At 36.7% G+C, this 17,290-nt stretch overlaps 1 protein-coding gene across 1 annotated transcript in view; it reads right to left on the bottom strand.

Annotated features, from left to right (window-relative positions):
* Positions 1-9,176: 9,176 nt before the first annotated feature.
* Positions 9,177-17,290, bottom strand: part of cpne4a (copine IVa) — a 63,857-nt gene continuing 55,743 nt past the window's right edge. Inside the window, exons 14-16 of the mRNA XM_082148968.1 lie at positions 14,092-14,225; positions 13,779-14,015; positions 9,177-10,043 (exon numbers count right to left, since the gene is read on the bottom strand). Coding sequence (XP_082005094.1) covers positions 9,912-10,043; positions 13,779-14,015; positions 14,092-14,225 — 503 coding nt within the window. The 3' untranslated portion in view covers positions 9,177-9,911. The remainder of the gene's footprint in view (positions 10,044-13,778; positions 14,016-14,091; positions 14,226-17,290) is intronic.

Genomic DNA, 17,290 nt, shown 5'->3' with positions numbered 1-17,290 from the left:
AGGAGCCCAAAGAGTGTGATTACATGACAGTTAGAGAGGATTCATTCCCGTGTCACTGAGGCGAATGTCGCTCTGCACGTCAGAGTACGGGAACGGTCCCACTCACACACTCTTCAAGGCCAGCTCTGGGCTCCGAATAGAGCCGACAGCACTGCCAATCACCTTCTTCCAACTGACACCCCCCTCGAGCCCAGAAAGTCCTCCTGCTGAGCATGTTTACAGGGAAGTGGGTAAATGTCACGAGGAAATGTCAGCGGACATGAGGGTTGCAAAAAACCCTAAAATGTGTTTGAAATTCTCCTGAAAAGCGGCATCTGGTTAGCCTGCCAGGTACAGAATAATAATATTGCGGGTTTCCGAGGAATAGTGGTAATTTATACAAAACGGTAATCTCTCCCGAGGACCAGCTCGCTAACACAACTCAATTAGTTTAATTCCACAGGACTCACAGTATGCTAATGGGTGCCTCACTTTTACTCTTTCACTGCAAATGCAGAGGATCAGCCCTCGCTCACCTTTAACCATATTCCTCCTCAATAACGTTAAAGGATTAGTTGTATAAGGTCTGTGTGCTTTCAGAGTCGCAGGAGGTCTTCTTAAAGGTCCTTTGCAGCATGAGAACATAACATAATATTAATACGAATATTTATTTATTACATAATTTTTGCAGAATATTTAAAGCAAAATAACAAATATTTACATTTTAGTTTGTTTATTAAACAAATAAACCAACAAAGTAAATAAATAAATAAAAAGCACATTAATGGATGTTATTTTAAGATGGGAGTAGAAAGATACTGACGAGTGATACAAGAAGACTAGTACAGCTACTATGAAGAACAATCCATTAATTACATTAAAGGATTATGTGGATAAAGTGTGTATCCTTTAGTTTTCAGAAGGTCTTTTTTTTAGAAGAAAGAAGACTTTCACAATGGATTAATCGCACTTGTCATTAACTTTTTTGTTTCTAATGTGGCTAGTGGTTTTCCAAAGTTACTAGCCACTCAGCATTTTCACTGGCCACAATTTTGACATCGATACCATGGGAAAAAACTGCCATATATTTTTAATATTATCTCATAATTTGGCATGTATTAGGCTGCTGTCACTTTAAGACCTGACACATGAATCCATTATACGTTTTCTTTCTTAACTGTTTACGTTCACTTAAAGCATACCTGACTGGTTACGTGAATACTCATCAAGACCGGCGTTTTGACATTATTTTGTGTGTATTTGACTGAGCAAATGAAACGAGTGAGTGAGGAGAGACGGGTTTGTGTGTCAGCTCGCTGTCGGAGAGATGAGAGAGCGAGAAACCGCAGCTGGTATCGGGTATCGGGTATCTGTTCAGCGGGAAATGAGTATCGGAAGTGTTTCAGGTATTTCAGTATCGATATGTAACAAAAAATCTATATTTTTGACCACTAATGCATTTAATTTATATTTCAGATGCTTTTTTAAGAGACTACAATTGAAAAATTTGTATAAATTCAACCCGCCAAAGTGGCTAGTAGGAGTGACTGTGTGAAATCCACCCGCATTTGGAGGATGTTAATGTCAAGCCGTGTGTGTGTGTGTGTGTGTGACGATACAATTGTTAGAGAACTATCATGCGAATCGCTGTTTTTACATCTACAGCGTCGCAAATACCTGCTGCTTCCACAAACGAGTCCCAGTTTCTTGGATTTAAACTAAAGCAGAATGGAAAGTTAGACATCATAGCAGCCGGATTTGGAGTGCGCTCCGACTGGCTAGATTTAAATGACCTCTGCTGCCGTACAGGAATACAGCTGTCCTGGCTGGGGCCCGACGGAGAAGTAGTTGCTCTTAACGATGGTTTCAGGGTGGTTTCCACCCTGGCGATCCTCAATAAAGACAGTACACCTCACCAGCTACAGATTAAACACGCAAGAGCCTCAATTCTTCATCTTAGACAGACCCAAAATGGACAGCACTGGACGGGTCTCAGATTACAAGGAAAACTTGCATTACTTCAATTTGCCGACCATTCAGTGTCTCATTCTGTCCTGACAAACCCCTCAATCTCAGATATTCATGATTAAAGCAAGACTACAGTGTCTACCAACAAAGTACAATTTGGCAATATGGTATCCATCAAAGCATGAACCCTATTGTATATTACATCCAACTCAGCAGGAAAATGAAAGGGTTGCTCACATACTAAACGGATGCTACAACTATAAAGGACATTATGTGGCCAGACATGACCGTCTGGTTGATCTGGTTGCAAAGGTAATCTGTGGACATGATAGTAAGATTTACAAGCATAGCACTGATGAATTAACTGGTTTCATCATAACATATCTGACAGTGATTACTTTAAAAACATTCCAAATACTCCTGACATTGTAATTGTAAATGAGGTTATGAAATCTGTATGTATCTTTGAGGTGGGCTGCTGCTTTGACCTGTATATGGATACTTGCTACTATTCCAAACCATTGAAATATCAACCTCTGGTAGATCTCATTCTCCAACTTGGATACAACTGTAGATTAATAATTCTGGTATTTGGAAGTTTGGGTCATGTCCATGAGAGTGTGATCAGGGGGATGCAGTTAGGGGGTCTGCAAAAAAAGGAGGCAAAAAGGCTTGCAAAATTCTGCTCTGTTTCAGCCACCACAGGGAGCATGCATGGAGGCGGAGATGTTTTGTTTATCCTTAAAGGTCCCATTGCATGAAAATGTCACTTTATGAGGTTTTTTAAAGGTCTTAACCTCTCATTAAGAAACCACAATTAGATCATAATAATCTAGCAAATTATAGACCCATTTCAAATCTTCCATTTATGTCTAAAATATTAGAAAAAGTGGTGTCCGCTCAACTGGGCTCTTTCTTGCAACAAAATGATATCTATGAAAAGTTTCAGTCTGGATTCAGACCGCATCATAGCACTGAAACTGCGCTTGTTAAAATCACAAATGATTTACTTTTAGCTTCTGACCAAGGCTGTATCTCAATACTAGTTTTACTTGATCTTAGTGCTGCGTTCGATACTATAGATCATACATTACTCTTAGATCGACTACAAAATTATACTGGTGTTCAAGGACAAGTACTAAGCTGGTTCAAATCATACCTATCTGACCGCTACCATTTTGTCTATTTAAATGGAGAAAAATCGATCATAACTCCAGTAAACTATGGAGTGCCGCAGGGATCTGTGTTAGGCCCTCTGTTATTTTCAATATATATGATGCCACTTGGAAATATTATAAGGAAACATGGAATTAGTTTCCATTGTTATGCTGATGACACTCAAATATATATTTCATCACGGCCGGATGAAAACGCAAAATTTTCCAAATTGACAGAGTGTGTTAAAGATATAAAAGATTGGATGACGCGTAATTTTCTTTTATTAAATCCAGACAAGACAGAGGTAATACTTATCGGTTCAAAAAACCGCCCACAAAACATCGCACAATACAACTTTAACATCATAGGATGTCCTGTTACTTTATCCTCTACAGTAAAAGACCTGGGTGTTATACTCGATTGCAACCTGTCTTTTGAAAATCATATTTCATATGTTACAAAAACAGCCTTTTTCCACCTTAGAAACATTGCTAAGCTACGTAATATGCTATCAGTTTCTGATGCAGAAAAGTTAGTTCATGCATTCATGACCTCGAGACTGGATTACTGTAATGCTTTATTAGCTGGTTGTCCTGCATCCTCAATAAACAAGCTACAGTTAGTCCAAAATGCCGCCGCTAGAGTTCTTACGAGATCAAGAAAATATGATCATATAACACCGATTTTATCATCACTGCATTGGTTACCTATAAAGCTCCGTATTAATTATAAGATATTGCTACTGACTTACAAAGCCCTAAACGGCTTAGCTCCAGTCTATTTAACGGATCTTCTATCACCCTATAATCCATCGCGCTCTTTAAGATCACTAAATTCAAGGCTTTTGGTCATACCTAGGATATCCAGATCCACCAAAGGAGGGAGAGCATTTTCACATTTGGCTCCAAAACTCTGGAATAGTCTTCCTGATACTGTTCGTTGCTCAGACTCGCTCTCCCAGTTTAAAACTAGATTAAAGTCGCATCTCTTCAGCCAGGCATTCTTATAATCCTACAGTTCAAACTACAATCCGGCCTCTAGCTCATAAATGCAAAGCATGGCAGTTGCTCAGTGTTTGGATACAAATGACCCCAAAGGTATTTTTTTTAGTTCCTTCATCCGAGCCTCTGAAGAACCAGTGGGTTATATGAATTTCTGATGTGTAATTGTTCAAGTTCAGACAGATAATCTTTCTCTCAAAGTCGTTCAATACTGTTTATGCATCAGTAAATCAAGCCAGTGACTAAACGATCAACTTCACGTCGTTTCTCTTAGGATGAAAATAATCTTACTTAAACTGTGATTAATATATATACAAAAAGAGATCAAAGAACAATCCCTTTCCAATCGCCCAAGCTGTCAATCACACAGCGCGAGTTAATCTGGACACTTGCCAAAACTCGTTATGAAATCAATGATGCTGTTACACTGCACAACGAAGCTCTTACTGTACTTACCTCATGTTTGCATTGGTGAAATCATTAGTGAGAGTGCAGAAACTGCGTTGCAATGATAAGATTTTCATTCACGCGATCAACAGGCTGTCATCTTACTTAAAAAACTTCTCACGATTAGTTAATCGCGATAACTGTAATAGTAAAAACGTATAATAGCTGTAATAGTAAAAGTTTTCGAGAGAGTTCCACATGTAATGCTAAATATTTCATATGCAAGCATGTCAGCCAATCACAGCAGTGGGCGTTTACACTGAAGTCTCACAGCAGACACGCCCCTTCAAACAGAGCGTTCAAATCAGAGGCTAAAATCAGGCTAGGAAATATGCCTTTTATTTCTAAATTATGACAAGTTTTCATCTAAAAAACATTCTAACATTATAAGGGCACCCCAGGAAACATTCTAAAATAATAAAATAATCCATGCAATGGGAGCTTTAATGTGTTGAGTATCATAAATGGAAGGACCTGTACAAATATGTGAGCCATGCATTGTAGATCCGTCACCTTGTCAAAGACTCTTCCCAGAGTATTTGGATCTTGTTTTCTTTGTAATGTCTTTCAGATCCAAGTAAAAGTATTCAAATGTGTGTGTGTGTGTGTGTGTGTGTGTGTGTGTGTGTGTGTGTGTGTGTGTGTGTGTGTGTGTGTGTGTGTGTGTGTGTGTGTGTGTGTGTGTGTGTGTGTGTGTGTGTGTGTGTGTGTGTGTGTGTGTGTGTGTGTGTGCAACTCTTATGTTCGATGTGATTAATCGTGATTAATCGATTTGACAGCACTACAACATGTTAATAGAAATGTAATTTTTACATAATTGGATGGATAGATTGGATGGATATGAAATAGCTAATTTAGCTGATTTAGCTTATTATTTTAAAGGGCCTATGTAGAAACCCTTGATATTACCCTTCTTACATACAGTATAGCCCCTTTAATATAGGAGTAAAGCTTACTTAATGATACAAGAACCTTTGTACAACTGTGCAGGAACTCCATTGACAAAAATAGGCAGTTATTATTTAAAATATATATATATATATATTTAACAACAATAGTCTAGGGTGACCATATTCCAGGACATGTCCGGCCGGGATTTCGAGATCGCCCAAAATATCCAGGATACGGCTTTTGCTTTCTCGTCGCTATTCTTTTTGTTTACATGCACACCTTTTGATTCAGTAGGACTGAATTAATTCCGATTGGTGAATCTAAATGTAGTGTTTACATGAACGCTAAACAAGTGATCGGTTGATGTGCGTTCTAGCATTGCTAAGAAAATTCCTGTGTTTTCGTCTCGATCGGGATCCGTGTGAAGCAGAATGCATGACCTGCAAAGCTGGCACGTACGTGTCAGTGTCAAATAATGTAATAATGTAAACATAATGAATGGTGACTGTAGAAAGCAAAAGCCGAATCCCGGGCATTTTGGGCGATCTCGAAATCCTGGCCAGATATGTCCTGGTTAAACAGGACGTATGGTCACCCTACAATAGTCGACCAGAGAACGCCGCAAATGACCAAACAGAATGAACTACTTCTTGCTGCCAGCTAATTTGTAAAGATTTTATAAAGTTTCTTTGTTCTTTATTTTCACTTTAAGCAAGGTTTCCCCTTTGTCCAGACTCAAGATTGATAGGTACATTCAGACACTCACTGTCAAAGCCAGGACTTTATAAGAGAGCATGAGGTTACCATGGCGATTTTGACAACGGCATACAGTAGCCTACATTGCTATTTAATGAATGTTCCACTGACTGTTTTCTATTAACGCGTGCAGCCTAAAGCCCTTATGTTACTAAAGTATTCAATATGTATTTTAATCTTAATGAAAGTGAAACAGGCTCTGAGAACACAAAAAGAAGCTTTAAAGAATGGCAGGACCTTTGTAAGCTCATTTGCAGCGCAGCCCTTCCTGATCCTTTGTTCAGTGAATCTTATCAGCTCCAATCACGGATCTGTTCCTCTAGACTAGACCCTCATTAGACTAATACCTGTCTTTAGACTATTTATAAACCGCTGCCGAAACAAAAGAAAATCGTAGAAGTTTTAATCACTTGGCAAATTGGGACGAGACAAGCTTGTTGCCTTATAATTACAAGGCAGATGCCAGAAGGGTCATTTTTTAAGATGATCCGAATATGAAACGTTGATTGGTGAATTTGAGCATGCACACAGAATTAATCAGCTTCATGTCAAATTAGCACTGGATTTCCTGTCCTGAATTTTAATTATCTGCTTTATATTTAATAAGAAGTGATATTTACTGCCTGCAAAACACTGTGAACGCAGTTTCACCAAATACAACATCTTTCTTGATCCTGGAACAACATTCCAATCAACCAATCAGATTTGAGGGACAAGTTTACAGTTTTATTTCAAGTTTAGGCTTACAACCAGGGTAAGGTACAGTATAACATGTCTTGGCAAAATCATGATATTAATCACAATCAATCTGGACTTTAATTTATTCCTTTATTTTGATGACTAGATTTATATACTTACTGCAGTTGCACTGAGACGGAAATAATGCTATTGAACTGGGACATGACTTTCTTTTTATATTCATACTTTTTATTGGAATTTATCTCATGTTACACTTCTAAACGGCAGCCTCCACAGATCTCCATGACAACAACACAAACTGAGCCAATCACCAACCAAAGCTCTTCAGAACGCATTGGCCTAATGATATTGGATCCTGTGGTCGTCCTCAAGTGGGAGATCAATGATGGACCTAATAAAATACAAATGACCCGTGTAGGCTTTTAGGGAGTCACGACATGCTCTGGTTGATTGAGAACAAATGAGATAATGAAGTATCGAGAGCGCTAAAGCCTTCGGGGACTTGTGTCTGGATGTGGTTTTAGCACATTCTTCTTGCATTTCACTCAATATAAAATGTGGCTTCGACACATCCGCCATTACGTTTTTTTTCTTTCTAAATTTAGAGCCATTTGGAAGGGACCAGGCTTGGAAACTCTTTTATTTATCCAAATTTTGTGCAGATGCAGTTGTAAAATAGTTTATGCTCACACAGCTCAAACAGTCTGAATAAAGTCCCGAAATTATTGTAGCAATATTTGTCATGTAGCATGAAATATCATTTTCAGGTTTCCCCCTTTTTATATCTTGTGTTTTTTGATTGTGGAAATAAAAAAGAATAACCTTTAGCAGTGTTGGGAAAAGTTACTTTAAAAAGTAATGCATTGCAATATTGCTTTACTCCCTAAAAAGTAACTAATTGCATTACTTAATTACTTTTTATGGAAAGTAATGCATTACATTTACTTTTGTGTTACTTTTTCTCATCTGGGCTGTGTTGGGCTTGCTTGTTTGTTTTTAATAAAAGTTCTATTTTTGGCAAATGTAAAGGACCTTTCACATCAAAAGTGAAATGAATAAGCCTCAGGCTGAAGGAAATGCAAATTCACGCCAGAACAGCTGCTGGATTGCAGAAGAATAGGATGCAGGAGGTTCAACACTCTTACTTCAGCAATATAAAAAATTAAACACAAATGTGGTTTATCTTTTGCTTATTATATGGTTGAATTGGATCGTCGAAGGTCAGCAGCAATGACATTGCTTAATAAAGTGTATAAAATACAGTATACTTGTGTAATTTAACATTAAAGTATTACAGTTTTTTTTATATATATATTATGAATTTGCATTTCACTGTTTTTATTCATTTTGAGGAATACAGAATCTGTTTTACGAGTGAGATGAGTAAATAACTCACATTTTGTGTAGAACAATAGCCATCATGTTCACACACCTATGCATTTACTCCCGGTTTCTCTCAGTATGGGGACAGAAGAGGTGTCTGGCAATAACTGGGAAAACAAAGTAACTTGCATTACTTATTTGAAAAAGTAACTCAGAAATCTTGTGAATTTAAAAGTAAGGTGCTACTTTACTAGTTACTTGAAAAAAAGTAATCTGATTACTTTACTTGTAATGCCTTACCCCCAACACTGTTCTTAATTTTGTTGACAAAATTAACACTGGCAAAAACACATGTTAAAGTGACCCAGATCCAGTTATAGTGATGTACAAGCAAAGGCTTCTCTGTGATGGTCTTCAGGGGAAAGCTGAAGTCCCGTAGCAGCCGTGTGTGAGAGCAGCGCCTCATCGGGTTCACGGCAGGTCTGTCAGCACACATTATGACAGTTTGAGGACCCACACACATTGTTGATGCTTTTTGTGTTTTATGTTTGTGGAAAATTGTCCCCTGACATTGCTTATAATGAGCATGTCTAACGGTTTCTAAAATACAGTTGTCAGCTCTGGGAAGTCTGAAACTGAAGAACTGCCTACTGCAAAGATAAATGGAAATCTCATTAGAAAGTGTGTATCACTTGTAAATATATATATATATATATATATATTGGCCAACTTAGAAGTGCTTTTTCAACAATGTGTTGTAGTCCATCAGTCCTGTTGTTTCAGATAGATAGATAGATAGATAGATAGATAGATAGATAGATAGATAGATAGATAGATAGATAGATAGATAGATAGATAGATAGATAGATAGATAGATAGATAGATAGATAGATAGATAGATAGATAGATAGATAGATAGATAGAAAAAATAACTAAAGTGTGGCCAGTAAATGATTACAAAATGTAAATTTTTGGGTGAACATTTCTTTAATGCTTTATCAAAACATCAATTAACATTATTTTTGTTTGGTTGCTTCAACATCGGTCAAAATCCACACAAAAATACATCATTCATAACACAAACATTATTTTCAAACAATTTGTCACATCATCACTTAAAACTACCAAAAAAATACTTCATTCTAAAGTCTTATTTGTGGACAGGTCAGGAGAGCAGCTTCACATGAACTCATATCACTCGCCCCAAAAGGAACCGATAGAAAAACTAGGCTGGTTTATTATTAACATGCAAAATACAATCATGCATCTGGCCCTGCATTTGCAAAAAAAGAACGAGAGAGAGAGAGAGAGAGAGAGAGAGAGCCTGAATGTCCACAGATATTCTAATTCAAATAGCTGTTCATTCTCTAAGATCCAAAATGCTTTACAATGTAAGAACATTACGAAATTTAGCAAAATCTCAATAAACCTTTATATAAAAGAAAACAACAGACGATCCATGTATTTCTTCAACTACTGTAATCCCAGTCATCATGCTTAATTCAGTAGGTCTTTTTGAGTTTGTGCTTTCTTCATAGTTGTAAGTCTGTACATGTACACATGTACATAATAGGAACGGTAGCATTGCAACACCTATGCAAGCCTCACAGGCTACGCATGCAAACAGAACAAAGTAGAACAGATTAGGTTTGAAATTCACAGAAACGTGCTAGTTTTTGTAATGGCGCTTCAGTGACCAAACGTCCTGGAAGACTCATACTCGCTGGGGCACTTGGGCTTGATCCCCTTGCTGTTGTAATAGTCAACCACCTGGTTTGGGACTTCGGCTAAGACACTTTTTGCCAAAGCAGCAGGAGAGGCCTGAGAAGAAGAACAGAAACAAACAATTGCAGGGCCATTTTTCCATTTCGCCATCTGGTCCTGCACTAATGATGTGTGAAGATACTGTACTTGCTGAAACCCACATGCACACTGATGAAAAACATCCTGAACCTTCAGCAAATGTGACTCAAAGACGCCTCGAGGAGCTGAGAGGAAATCAGAGGATGCCCACGTCAAAGGAGACGTGACAAACCCCTCCAACCCCTGTTGGCCAATTAGATGGAGGACAGGAGAGGAGACACGGCTGAGAACATGGTGTTGTTTATCAGGGACCATCAATACAGTATATGTCTGGAAAGAAAACAAGCCTTGGCACTTCTCCCGAGAGGATCCCAATAAACTGTCACTTTGGCTTGTATGAACACTCTGTCACATTTAGAGACATGCCATGTCAAATGTGTAGATTCATTCATTCTGTGTTCAGTATGTTGACTGTTGTAGTAAGTTTAATATTGATATTATAGACACTGACATTCAAAAGTGTGGGATTTGAAATGTTTTTGAAAGACGGAGCATTTGATCAAAATTACAGTAAAATGGTACCCTGGTAATCCAGAGTTCTCACGAGAGCACAAGTTGAATTTGCTCAGCGAGTTACTCTGGTGTCGAGTAACAATGCTCATTAAATATGCCCCTCGATCTGAGCTGCACCAATCACATCGGGTTATCTGATATAGGCGGGCCAAAGGCGAGCTAAACAGATGACGACAGCACTGTGACATCGAAGTCATTAGTAAACATTGCAAGATGGCTGTGGATGAACACCAGTTGTTTGAAACGGCTTTGGCCGCTACAAAGAACAAGTAAGACTTGGCTTTTTATCTAAAACAGGAACAGAAGACGCCGCTCGAATCGTTCCTTTGCAAGAAGGACGTTTTTGCTGTTTTGCCGACCGGATACGGTAAGAGTATAATCTACCAGTAAGCTCCGCTGGTAGCTAAGTGTATGGGGTTTATTGTTGTGATTGGTCGTAGTGTTATCCAGTTGCGTGCAGTGAGATTTTCAAATGCATGCTTGGTGCCGCCCCTCGAGCTGGCCGATTTTCATTAATCTACGCCAGACCATTAATCTTTTAGATTTAGGTCTAGATTTCCAGGCTAGTAAAACGGTAACACTGTAAAATATTATTAGGTAACGCTTTGTTTCGATGGTCCACTTTAGACATTCTACTAACTACAGTATAACTTGGCAACTACATATCAAATACCAGTGATAAGAGTATTAGTAGACTGTTAACTTAACTCATCTTAGCACTTTTGACCATTTTCACAAGAATTTAATGGCTTCCAGAATATTTTGTTGTATGAATATCTGAAGATGCAATAAATTAAAAGAAATAGCAGCTTCATGTTAGGGCTGTCACTTTACGTTCGAAAATCGATTGCACAATCGATCGGACCAACCAACACAAGTTTCGAAAACGAAAATAGGGAATCGATTTTAACGGTCTTTTCTCGGAGCGTCTCATGCACAGATACAGATTCGGCTACGGTCTACAATCGCCTACGTATAGGCGAAATTTGTTCAACATTTCTAATCGTAAACACAGCTATGTTGAATCCTGCAGTAATGTTTTTCATTGATGTTATGGCAGTCCACTCTGCTTATTGTTTTTCGAGAACGTTGCACTCATGTTTGTCATTGTGCACGACACTTCACGCCAATAAATCATCAGGAATATTGCTGACTTGTGCGCATCTCAAGCGCCCTCTTTACGTTCGTCCTAATAGGTGTTAGTTGTCCGTGGATTTGCCTATATTTGGCGTTTAAAATGGAAACGTCTATAGACACGGAAAATCGATTTTACAATCGATTCAATGAACACTTACGTCCCAAAAATCTAACAGGATTTTTTCACAAAAGTGACAGCCCTACTTCATATATTATTATTTTTATTTTTATCAACATTTGAATGTGGGTAAGTTTCATAAAAAAAAAGCAACATTTTGAACAAAAAGCTGAGAACAAAATCGCAATTTTTTCAAAGACTACGTCTGGATTGGTTTCAGAACGATGATCAAAACATAGATGGAGTAAAAACATTTTTAAATGTTAATATTTTGTAACATTACAAAATGTCTTTACTGTCACTATTGATCAATTTAATTATTGATGAATAAAAGTATGAATTGCTTTCAAAAAAGTCTTACAGACCCCAAAAACGCAGAATCCACAATGTTCCTCAGAACTTTCGGCTCTGTATTAAAAAACACAACCCTCTATGTCATGTGAAAATGTTAGGGTTTGTCTTGTGCTAGTTAACCCACTCAGGAGTTAACCCACTCTCTGCATTCTGTGGTTTGTTTTCCCCCAGGGACCGGCAGTAGATGTGGTAATTAATGGAGCAATCAAGCTAAAGGTTATTAGATTGCTCTGAGACTGGGTGGGAATATGAGACGGAGAGCGAGGAGGAAGGAGGGAGTAATTAACCAGGAGAGATTCTCCTTAGAGATACTTCAGACACCGTAAAGATGCTGGATGAAAACTTCTGCATAGCAATGCACTGATTAAAGGTTAGATCTACAGTTCAGCTGCATGTATAATCATTTTAACTTCCAACTCCAAGTAAAGGGAGTTCAGGCATGGGGCATGAAAAGATCTCTTTAGCTGTGAAACATTAGGCACTTAGAACTAGTAAATAGACGTGATAAACATTTGCTATTCCAGTGATTTAAACCTTGATTCTGATGAGGGTGTCTCTTAAAATTCAAACAGTTCTTGAGGACATCACGCTGGACCTTTTGCCGATATTACTAAATGCAGTGTTGTTATTGTTAACTAAAGCTAAAACTATGAAAACATTTTTTCGTTAATTGAAATAAACATTATATTATATTACAAATATTCAATGAAAAACAATTAAAACCGAAATAAAATCAATAAAACATCTATAAAAAATAAAGGTTTTTTTTATATAAAGGTTTACAAAGTTTAGGTTAAAGTACTAAAATTACTAAAATTAAGAGAAATAAAATTGTAATTTATAAAAAAATGAATTTTTTATATATATATATTTTTTTTTTTGCAAAAGCATAAAAAAATTATTGTAACTAATTCAAAATGATTAAAAATAAAAGCTTAAGTATTCATTAATAAAATAAAAGTAAACTTACTTTCCACAAATAAGGTACACTTTGCTAAAAAAAGATTTGAATGTACAACAATCACGTTGTGTCGAGTTTGCTGTGATGTTACGCTATTATCTAAAAAAATTATCTGGTATTTGGCTGGTTTTAAATGCCTTAAAGGTCTGCATTGTAATGGGAATTTCGGCATTCTTGACCTTCTCGACTGTATCCAACAACTAAAATCATGTCATCTTTTTGCAATTAAAATGTTACAACTTAAAATTGTGACACCCTATACATAAACTTACATAATTTGGGAAGACAAGTAATTACTCCCATTCCATATTGTCAATTTTTACATAAGTTGGCTGCATTGCAACCCTTGTTAGCCCACACTGACTGAGTTTAATTTAGTCTAAATTAAAACATATATATATTTATTCATTAATTTGTTTATTTATTTATTTATTTTATACATTTAAATTGTTTATTGCTTTATTGTAGTTATTAGGGCCTATTCTGCACCCTCATTGTGGAAAATGTCAATATCAAAACATATTTTAGCACAGCTGGAACAAAGTCTGTTTAATAAATGGCTATTTTACTGTCATTTAAATGATTAGATATAAACCCCATGTAAACTCACATGTTTGAAGTTACGGAACGGCACAAACTGTACGATGTCACGCAACACCGGCTCCCCTTTAGGCGAACGAAGGATTCCGTCATCCCCGTCCAGCATCTCCATGTCAGTGAAATCTGCACTTCCAACTCCCACGATTATGACAGACATGGGCAGGTGAGAAGCGTGGACGATCGCCTCTCTAGTGTCCGCCATATCTGTGATCACACCGTCCGTCAGGATGAGCAGGATGAAGTATTGCTGCATCAAGGCACGAAAGGACAATTAGAACAAGAGGAACTTTAGAGATGAAAAGAGCGGGGATAGAAACACTCACCATGGCCTCTTTGGTGTGCATTTCCTCGGAGGCAAAGTTGGCCACTTTCTGAATGATCGGGGCAATGTTTGTTGGACCGTACAGCTGAATCTTAGGAAGGCAGTTCTGGTAGGCCTCTACCACACCCTGGATACCTGCAACATTTAAGAAGGAAAGTCTAGAGCTTTTTGGATACGGTTACACTTTATTTGAAGGTGTCTGTGTTACAGTGTAATTACACATTTAAGTACTGAGTAATAATAATTAAATAGGGTTATGGTTAGGATTAGGGTTTGGTTTAGGGTTAGCTATATGTAATTATGCCTAATTTAGTTATTACTATAGTAAATATATGTAACGTGTAACAAGTTTTTTTTTCAACTGCAAAAACGTGAGGCGCATAAACAGCGCGCAGAACGCTCACTGCCATAGGAAAACAATTGAAAAAAGGCACCAGGTGTGTCAGGTGTGATCGGGGCCTTACCCTTCATACTGCTAACTAAATACCAGGGTTATTGTTGTTAACTAAAACTAAACTAAAAAAATGTCTTTACTTTAAATAAAATAAACATTAACTGGAATAAAATAAACCAGCAGTAGATGTGGTAATTAATGGAGCAGTCAAGCTAAAGGTTATTAGATTGGTCTGAGACTGGGTGGGAATATGAGACGGAGAGCGAGGAGGAAGGAAGGAGTAATTAACCAGGAGAGATTCTCCTTAGAGATACTTCAGACATTGTAAAGATGCTGGATGAAAACTTCTGCATAGCAATGCACTGATTAAAGGTTAGATCTACAGTTCAGCTGCATGTATAATCATTTTAACTTCCAACTCCAAGTAAAGGGAGTTCAGCATGGGGCATGAACAGATCTCTTTAGCTGTGAAACATTAGGCACTTAGAACTAGTAAATAGACGTGATAAACATTTGCTATTCCAGTGATTTCAACCTTGATTCTTTGACACCCTTCATGCTAACTAAATACCAGGGTTATTGTTGTTAAAAAAAACAAAAAAAAAACATTTTCTTTACTTTAAATAAAATAAACATTAACTGGAATAAAATAAAAAAATATAAAAAACCTAAACCTATTTTATTTTAGCTAAATTACATTTCTCATTTTCATTTAAAGTTGAAATACTAAAATAACTAAAAGTAAAACTTGACATATTACAAAAAAATCCAAAAAACAACAACAAAATTTCTCAAATTAAAATGAAAATGCAAAAAAAACACAAAAAAACATCTTTGTTGCCAGGTATAAAATAAATATTAACTGACATAATATGTCAAATGTATTTAATTAAATTTTTCTTTTTTTATTTCAGTTAATGTTTATTTTATACCTGGCAACAAAGATGTTGAAACTAGCTGAAAGAAAATGTTTAAGTTTTTTAAAATATTTTATTAAAACATTTTTTTTTACTAGTTTCAACATTTTTAGCACTTTCAACATTTCTCATTTTCATTTAGTTTAACTTGTACTAAAATAACTTAAACTAATGATAATAATAAAAACTCTACAAACAGACATATAAAAAAATAAAAAAAACTTTAAATAAAATTGAAATATAAAATAAAAACTAATTTAAAATATAACAGTATCTCAATGATGCTAAAATAACAGATTTTTGATCAATCAAAAATATTCTGCATGGGCAATGTAAACGAGTATTTAAAGGACTGGAACGAATGTCAGTGAAGGCTAAATCTCGGCAATGAAGCAGTAATGCTGTTTACTGACTCGATGAGCATGAATCTTAAGGTCAGCCTGTCTTTCCTCTCCACGCCTCCAGCTGTTTCATTTAATTAACACCTGTGAGCTTGAAGACGCTCAAACAGGGGCTCAAAGGTGAAAGCATGCCATGCTGTGCAGCAGCAGAATTAAGATGAGAGGACTTTCAAACCGGAGATCAATGGATGTAATCGCTTCAGTGCCTTCCCCGCAAAGAGAAATCAAAGATGCTCAGGACCCTAATAGACTCTTCAACTTTGACACACACACTGCACTGTCTCTTTAAAGGATATGTCATGCTTAAGACATTAAAAGGCTTGAATTAAGCTACTGCTGACGTCCTTTCGTCATAAGACCTTTTAAATTTGCATGCATCGTCAGTGTCATGACATTAGGCCAGTTCACACTGCTGCTGTGAGAATGTCTCACCCTGGGATGTGCATGTGGCATATATGTGTCTGCTTGTATTGTTAGCACAATGAATTAAACTCCACCACCCTCCGGAAATAGAATGCTGTAAACGTTGTTCGAAGTGATATTGCATTGGGAATTCCACCTAGGACTCATTGACAGGTGAACCGTCCCACAATCGCTCAGGGGAAACCACACACACATTGCAGTGTCAGTAATCAGCTAAATGAGCTCTTTGCCTTTTTACCCCATTTCTAATTACAGTCTACAGTAATTGCATTGGCCAACAAAAGTCTCCTCAGGGCAGTAGCTTGTGTGAATGTGTAAAAGTTCTGCTGTGTTTTAGCCAAGGAGGTCTACCAGGGGGAAAAAAATATCCATTACAATTCTCATCCATCTCAATCAGTTGCTTGGCTAGCGCGGGACCCCCAGAAGTGTTCGACATGCTTGCTCATGGGAATTCTTGTGTCATATTTATAAACGACCAAGTGGAAAACTCTGAATTCTAGATAATACTCAAGTTGAAAGAGGCGGGTCAGTGTGAAACATGGCATAAAAAAAACTTTTTTTTTAATTTGTGAAATAATAATAAAAAAATACTGCTAAATTATATTATTAAGGTGTTATAGATGAAAAAGCATATAGACATGCAAAGTAAATAAAGGTTTGCTTTATGCAAGATAAATGTTTTTGCTAAATACATGCATAAATACAATAAGCAATAGAAAATAAAATAATATATATTAGCGTTTAAAAGTTTGGGGTCCAATTTAAAAAAAATAAATGAATACTTTATTTCAGCAAGGATGCATTGAAAAGTGTGACAGTGAAGACATTTATAATGTAATAAAATAAAATAAGATTTATATTTCCAATAAATGCTGTTCTTTTGAACTTTCTATTCTTTAAAGAATTCGGATTTTTTTTTATCATGGTTTCCACAAAAATATTACGCAGTTAAATCAACATAATAATAATAATAAGAAGAAGAAATGTTTCTTGAGCACAAAATCAGCATATTAGAATGATTTCTGGAGGATCATGTGACACAGAAGACTGGAATAATTCGCCATC

Source organism: Leuciscus leuciscus (assembly GCF_965113295.1).
Source record: "Leuciscus leuciscus genome assembly, chromosome: 20".
NCBI lineage: Eukaryota > Metazoa > Chordata > Actinopteri > Cypriniformes > Leuciscidae > Leuciscus > Leuciscus leuciscus.
This window is presented reverse-complemented; position numbering and strand designations above follow the sequence as displayed.